This window comes from Apodemus sylvaticus, chromosome 10, assembly GCF_947179515.1.
Source record: "Apodemus sylvaticus chromosome 10, mApoSyl1.1, whole genome shotgun sequence".
In the NCBI taxonomy this organism is placed as follows: Eukaryota; Metazoa; Chordata; class Mammalia; order Rodentia; family Muridae; genus Apodemus; species Apodemus sylvaticus.
Genome location: NC_067481.1, coordinates 22975243 through 22983139, shown reverse-complemented (window position 1 = coordinate 22983139; position 7897 = coordinate 22975243). Strand labels below are relative to the sequence as shown.

The window sequence follows — 7897 nt, the reverse complement described above, 5'->3', positions numbered from 1 at the left end:
CAAGAGGTCCAAAGAGTAAAAGATTGTCTCATAGCTGCAAGGCATTTGACTTCATGCAAATGAAGCCAGGAACGTTGAACTTGGTGACCACCTCATTGGAACCCAGATTTCTTTTCGTGCCAAGAAATGACTCTTTGGCCCTGAGTGCCTTAGACACCAAGGCAAGCTCTCCTCTCAGATACAACAGGAGAGGCACATCGGTGTCTTGGAGCTGCGAACGAGCCAGGCGATGAGGAGGTCTCCACCTGGAGTGGACAGAGGCTGTCCCCAACACTGTCTCAGTTAGAGGGGGGAGGGTCTTCATTTCGTCTCGCACACGGGTGTGGGCTGACAGCACACTGGACCACAGCACCCGCCGCCACAGCACCCGGAGCCGCAGCAGCTGCCTCCACAGCCTCCGCAGCCAGAGCCGCAGCCGGAGCCACAGCAGCTAGACCCGCAGCCTCCGCAGCCAGAGCCGCAGCCAGACCCACAGCAGCTAGATCCGCAGCCAGAGCCTCCGCAGCCACAGCAGGAGCCACAGCAGCCGCCACAGCAGCCACAGCAGCCCTGCTGGCAGCAGCACTCCTCACAGCAGTCTTGTTCCTGGGAGCAGCAATTGAGGCAGTCTCCCGGGCAGCATCCCATGGTCCCAGCCAGTCAGGTCGCAGGTCAGGAGCGCGGCCGAGCTTCCCCTAGGTCTGACAGTGGCCAGCTGGACAGCAGCTTTTATATCCCCCTCACCCAGGGGTGTTGGCACGGGGCACAGGATGTTTGCTTTGTTATTATTTACGCTGGTTTCCATAAGAACGTCTCATTAGCTGGCTGTTTATTTTCCAGCCATGAGTACCTCAACTCATAAAAATTGGCCCCACTCGTCCCAACTGCTATTTGTCCAGAGGGTAAAAATACACCCGGGAAAAGACCTGTCATTAGCCAGGATGGAGAGAGGAAGGGAAGCTGGCCAAGGAATCTGTTCTGGCTCCTCTCCCACCTCTTCTCTAGTGGCAAAAAGGGGATCCCTCTGTCGGCCAGTGTAGCCTGTTTTCACCGATGCTGACTCTTGAAAACGTGAAGAGTAAGAACGGCTAAACCTTCTGCCTACACTGAGGCAGCAGTGGAGGGTCTGATTCTGTGGGTCCTCCCAGGCAGAACAGCATTCTCTCCCCAGCTATGTGAGCAAAGAAAATATTTGTGTCTGTGTGAGGTATGTGGATATGAGTTGCACGTTTATTTAGGCTTGGCAGGTGAGCATCAGTCACGAGTAATAACTGACTTGTGAAATGCAGATAGACTCGCCATAAAACGGCAGAAGGCTGGGGAGGGCAGTCTCCCTGCGCTGAGGTGAACTGAGCTTTTCTCACTTCTCCCATTCAGGCAGGAAGAGCTCGGGGCAGCACCTGCTACCCGCAGCCCCAGGCCTTTCTGTAATGGAGATGAGGAAGGCAAGGAGGGAAGGGGAGAAAAGAGAGAATGAAGTAAGGAAAGGAAATGTGGGAGGGAGGGAAGAAGGAAGGAGGAAATGAGAAAGGAAAACGGAAAAGGAAGGAGGAAGGGGGAGGGAAGGAAGAAAGGAGGGAGGCGAGATGGAGGGAGGGAAGAAGGGATGGAGGGAGGAAGGGAGGGAGGGAGGCAGGAAGAAATGAGAAAGGAAAAAGGAGATGGAAGGAGGGAAGGAGCGAAGGAGGGAGGAGAGACAGAGGGAGGGAGGAGAAATGAAAAAGATGAAAGGAAGACGAGACAGAAATGATGGAAGGTAGAAAGGCAGGAAAGAGTAGGAGAGGGGTGGGAGCAAAAGAAGAGATGGGAAGGGAAAGTTAGAGTGAAGGAAAGAAAGCAGAGAACGAGGAAAAGAGAAATCAGACGCAAAGAAAGGGGAGAAAGGGAAGTGGGGGAGGGGAATAGAAGGAAAGAGAAGAAGGAAGTTGAGGAGGAAATGGGAAGGAAAGAGAAGGGGAAGAAGGAAAGGAAGAAAAGAAGGAAGTGAGGAAAGAGAAAGAAGAAAGGGAAGAGAAGGAGGGAGGGAGGGAGGGAGGTAGGGAGGTAGGGAGGGCAGGCCACTAGAAGCTGAAACACTCCATTGAAACAGGAACATTGCAGGGCTGAGGAGAGCACTCAGCACTTAAGAACTTGTTTTTCTTGCAGAGGACCCAGCTTTAGTTCCCAGCACCCACGTGGCAGCTTACAACCGTCTGCAACTCCAGCTTCAGAGGAGCCAAAGTCCTCTTCTGGCCTCTGTGGGTACCAGGTTCAGGAGCAGTGTAGACATACCTGCAGACCAAGCACCCACATATATAAAATAAATAAATCTATAAAAATGGGAATGTTGAATACATGGGCAGATACCACTGCCTCTGACAAAGCTATTGGCTCTGTGTGCATGCATCAGGGCAAACCAAGCAACGTCAGTTAAAATCTCCCCTGAGGTTTTATTACATCTCATAGTTTTTCTTACTGAATTAAACTCCTTTCTTAATTGAATGCTGAATTTTAAGGAAAGCAAAACTGGAGATGATGCAGAGCATCTGCTAGTGTGGAATGTCCCAGTGTCACCCCAAGAAATCAAAGGTGTTGGGGACGAGATGAGGATGCCCAGGTTCTGAGATGGGTGAACCGTCTGTCCGCACTTTAAGCCTTGGGACCTTGCCATGCTCCAGGGATGATCATGGCAGCCCCAGAGCCAATGTGGCTACTACACCTTAAGCCAAGGAGATACAGGTACAGATGGGAATCCTGGCCAAATAGCACAGCCCCTCCCCTTTCCTTTGCCTTTCTTTTGGAGATGAGCTGGAAGCAAAGCCACCTCTAAGAGAGACAGACTCAGGACCAGGCAGATGTGGCACAGGAATGGGAAACACACACTTGGACCTGATGCAGACCCCACTGCTTTACCCCATGGAACCTGGGGCCCGAGGAAGCCCTGAACCATCACCAGCTCCAGTTGCTAAGGCCAGTTTCATGTCAGGATTACCCAGAGTGGTGACTTCCAGGATGACACTGGGATCATACTAATGCCACCTTCTGGTGGCAGCAACTGAAATTTTGCTAAGTTTATGAATCATAATTTAAGTACATAACATGCAGAATATCTGATATGCCACCCCTGTAACAGAGGTCTTAACAGGTGTTTTTAACCATGGGTTGAAAACAGCTGTTCAACATACCCTTTTTTTTTTCTTGAAACCAAGCATTCAGTTAAGTTAGGAGTTATACAACGCAGACCTCCAAATGCATCCCTGTTTTATATTAAGTAAAAATCTGAGTGGTTATGAAGTTATATACTTAAAAATGTCTAAGGTGGGTTAGATTATCAAATTGGTTACAAAACACTGCTTAGACCACAAACACAACCTGAAAGTGTTCATAATTTTTTGGAAGATGATACCAGTGTCCAGAGAGACACATAAATGATAGCGTGGACTCCTCGTTAGGTGTTCTGTTTCCTGGTCAAGTGTCCATGCCACAGTACTGCCCTGAGGCTGGCATTTGGGAGAGGAACCTAATACAGTAATGTCCACAGTACACATCCTTCTAATCTGTTGGGTTTGTGACTGGCAATGCATTCTCAGAGTCTTAACTACAATTTGGATGAGGTTTAAGTGTGTTTCCGGGGACAGTTGGGAGCATGGCCCTCACTGGAGTATTGTGAGGCACTGAAGGACCTATAAGAGGTGTGGCCTAGTAGCTCACTGAAATGCTGCCCACCAGAAGGGAATGCTGGCCTCCAGAGTGATTCTTCTCAGGGCTAGTTCTTATAAAAACTTGAACCTGACTTCAGTTGCCCTCTGATGTTCCATTTGGAGCAGAGCTCTCTCTCTCTCTCTCTCTCACACACACACTATTATATATTTGCAATAGCAAATGCTTCTCTAAGTGCATGTGACTGGTCATTGTTCCCTGTGTTCTATCTGCATGTGTGTTGTGACATATCCACCAGAGTAGGCCACTTGGACACAGTTCAATACAATAGAAAGAGTTTATTGGCATGCCAGCAACTACACTGGGCATTCAGAATCCAGTGCAGTTCTAAGTCTTTCTCGGGGTGAGATTTTAAGAACAAAACCACATCCTGACTCGACACACTTTAGTTAGCAAGATCAGTTAGCTAGAAGCAGAACTATAGAAGCCAAAAAGCAAAGTTAGTTATTTAGAAACTTTCCCAGAACTATAGATTCTGATGGATTAGGTCTTTGTTCTGATTTTGGCAGGTGTTGCTGCCTACGTGCTGCGTTCTAAGGCCTGAAGGGTACTTCCAATATGGTGTCAGCTGTGCTAAGATCTGGAGATCTGTTACATGTATACATGCATTTCATCACAGTGTCTCTGAGGGATGTATTATTACTATCATAGTTTCCAGCTAACAGTTGAGGTATTGGGATCACAGAGGTGTCAAGTAAGATGTAGAAGCAGAGAGGGTTCATCTGGGAGTCAGGAACACTGAATGGTGGGACAAGAAAGATAGAGAGGACTGTTCATTGAATTCTCTCTTTTTTTATGTATTTTTATGTATGTAGAAACAGAACTACAGAAGGCAAAAAACAAAGTTAGAAATATTTAGAAATGCACAGAGATATTTTCCTCCAGACAATGGTTCTTTTTTTTTTTAACAGAAATATTTTCTTTACATGATTTTCTTTTTTCAGATCTCGTTACAGATGGTTGTGAGCCACCATGTGGTTGCTGGGATTTGAACTCAGGACCTTCGAAAGAGCAGTCAGTGCTCTTAACTGCTGAGCCATCTCTCCAGCCCGACAATGACTCTTTCACTCAAGTAATTTCAAATAGAAAACCTGATGGAACAGGAATACAAACACGAGGCTGGGATAAATAATGGCTACCCTCTGCAACAGAATGGGGAAGAAGGTAGCCCTCACACTCTCTCAGTAGTCAGCATGGAGCACTCTCCACTCAGTCTGCTTTGGCAATCTAGAGATAGGAGTCGCCTTTTCTGAGATCTGCAGAGAAGGCAGCCAAGCCACTATACTCAGTTACCATCCCCCACAAAACATCTCAGAATAGGGGATGTAGGGAGTTAGGGAGAGGTGACAGGGATGACCTTTGGCCTGTGTAGCAGTAATGACAGATGTCCAAGAATGAAACCTGAGCAATAGAAGCCTCTTAGAGAAAAGGGGGAACAGGTCTAGAGTGGAAGAGGGTAGGCTTGGATGAGTATTCCCCATAAACCTTAGGTGCCTGGGAAGCTGGGCTCCTTGAACCTCACCTAGATAAGGAGTAACTCCATGTCTCTGTGCCTCCATCAGTCCCAGGTGAGGACAAGATGGGACGGGCCCCCATGAAGAGGGCTAGGAGGGTTCCATTCTCTCCCATCTTCCTGCACCCTAAAGAGAGCTATTTAATCTAGTTCAGAGACTACAAAGGGTCAAGTGCAGTGAGCCCCACCTGTTGACAGGAGACTCAGGCTGACTGGGAAGATGACCTCCTTCATTGGTTACACCTGCTGCTGAGAGAGGGCCCAGCTCCAAAGGAGATGGCCTGAGGCTTCTTTAAGCTCTAGAGAGGCAGAGCGGTCCCAACCCAAGAGCCCAGAGGCCTACTAAGAGAATGGAAACTCAGCAGACACAGGATGCCACTTAGTATCACTGGAACCTCTTTCAGGGGACAAGTGTATGAGTGTGGGCATGTGAGTGTGGGCATGTGAGTGTGGGCATGTGAGTGTGGGCATGAGTGTAGGCTATGCCATGAGTATGGGAGGTGGCAGAAAGCTCACTTTCCTCCTAGGACAGCAGCCCTGTGCCACTTGCTTCTGCATAGTGGAGGGGTTGAGGACACAGCCAGGTCGCTGGCTAAGAGCCTAGGGCAGAGGAGCTGAGTAAGCTGTCTAGTCTCACAGAGAACCTGCTTCTCTAGGGAGACAGCAGGTCAAGAGCCAAGCGTGGCCACGCCACCCTCCTTTAGAATGACTGCCAGAGGCTCCCTCTGCCTTTGGTGTGTCCCTAGATGTCCTCTCCAGAGCTGTGGCTTTCCAAGTCTCCCCATCAGCCCTGTCATGGACCCAGGGGTTGTCAACTGCTCTGCCTAGTGATCCCTCCCAGGCCCTCTGATTGCATCTCTTTCCATGTCAGGAGGTCAATGCTTGACAGAACTTAGTGACTGAATCCTCTATTCTCTTTTCCACCTGCCTGGTAGAAATGCCAGCAGCCAGGCAGAGATGGATCCCAGGCTGCTGGGCCCCAGCCTCTGCAGAGTACCTGTCTGCCCAAGGTAGAAAACAGTGCCATTTTAGCCATAGCATAAACCTCAGGAAAAACCTCCCTTCACTTCCCTTTAGGGACCTCCACACACTGTCCTTAGAGCTGATACCCCACCCCAGTATAATAGTTTACAGATCATTCCATCATTGGTTATATAAAGAAGTTTTTCACAAGATTATAACAATAGTACTCTACATTAACCAGTTCCCTACTGAAAGACATTTAGGTCATTCCTACTATTTCTGGTATTTTCCCACTATAATTAAAGAGATAGGAGAAATCTGCATCCTCCACTCTCCTGGCCCTGTAGGGAGCCAGAGCAGTTAGCACTCCCTCCCTCTAATGATTCCCCCCCCCCAGGGGGGTGGAAATGCCAGCCTTGGGAGCAGCCTCCACACCACGATTAACCACCATCCTTCTCCAGTGCAGCTAGCCCCTGGCCTTGAAAGAAATAGAAGCAAATGCCCTTGAAATGATAATAGCCCACTCTTGACAATGAAAAAGACACAAGCAAGAGTTCCCAGACAGCTGGGGCCAGTTGTAAAAGTATACCAGCTTCTGATAGCACAAGTTACTTTTCCCAGGTCAGAAAGGTCCCTTGTCAGCTGCATGGTTCCACCCCGCTGTCAGGTTTGAGGAGGGCATTCCTCTGCCCTCTCATGGAATGCCAAGGCTTGGAAACTACACTTGAGGTTTCTTCCTTTATAAACACCCTTCACTTAGGCCTGGGAGTTCACTCTCTTTCCTGTCCCATCAGGAAGGTTGGTGGTCCAAGCTCCAGCTTGAAAAAAAGATCCTCATGACGACAGTGGGTTGTGATTCCTGGTGGTCTCTTTTGAGGATTTTACAATCTGGACACAACATAAGCACGTTGTGGGAAATAACTGTAGTTTAAGTCATTTTACACATATCTTGGTATCTTCCTGCTGTGAACTCTTTGAAAACATGGGGTCAATGAGTTCTTGCGTTTATAGTTGTCCTGGATGTTGTCATATCACTCTTTATAAAGGTACCAAATTACACCCCCTTCAGCCTGGCGTTCATTCCCCTCATGCCTCACCTTCAAGATGGCTGTCAAGGAATGTGACCTTTCCAATCTGAGGGAAGATAGCAAGGTTAATTTGCATCTCTATTGTGTGCTTAAATGCTAGCTCCCTCTCCAGAGAATTATCTTTTCATCCCAAACCATTGCCCATCTTTCTGTTGAGTTGTTGATATTCTTTGATGGGAATAGTTTGCACAGCAGAAAATAAATATTTCATTTCTATTTGCTTGTATCCATGGATTTTTTAAAAGAAAATTTTATAAGGTTTATTATATACAAAACACTTGCAAGTAAAATAAACATCATGCATCAAAATTAGCCAAACCCAATGTCTTTATATCCCACTGAACTTCTGTACAGTTAGAACAGTACTCTGAAGCAACGGAGCATTTTCACTAATATATTCTTTGTTATGTTATTTTTAAAGATTTATTTATTTTATTTAAATGAGTGCACTGTAGCTCTCTTCAGACACACCAGAAGAGCGTATGAATCCCATTACAGACGGTTGTGAGCCACCATGTGTTTGCTGGGAATTGAACTCAGGAGCTCTGGAAGAGTAGTCAGTGCTCTTAACCTCTGAGCCTTCTCTCCAGCCCCTTTTATGTTATTTTTTAAATGGACTTTTTCCATACAATATATTCTGATTCCCCCAGATCCT

At 47.5% G+C, this 7897-nt stretch overlaps 1 protein-coding gene across 1 annotated transcript; it reads right to left on the bottom strand.

Annotated features, from left to right (window-relative positions):
* Window positions 1–300: 300 nt before the first annotated feature.
* On the bottom strand, window positions 301–627 carry LOC127693799 (keratin-associated protein 17-1). Its single transcript, XM_052194946.1, has one exon. It carries the CDS (start codon window positions 625–627, stop codon window positions 301–303), a length of 327 nt encoding a protein of 108 aa, XP_052050906.1.
* Window positions 628–7897: the final 7270 nt, after the last annotated feature.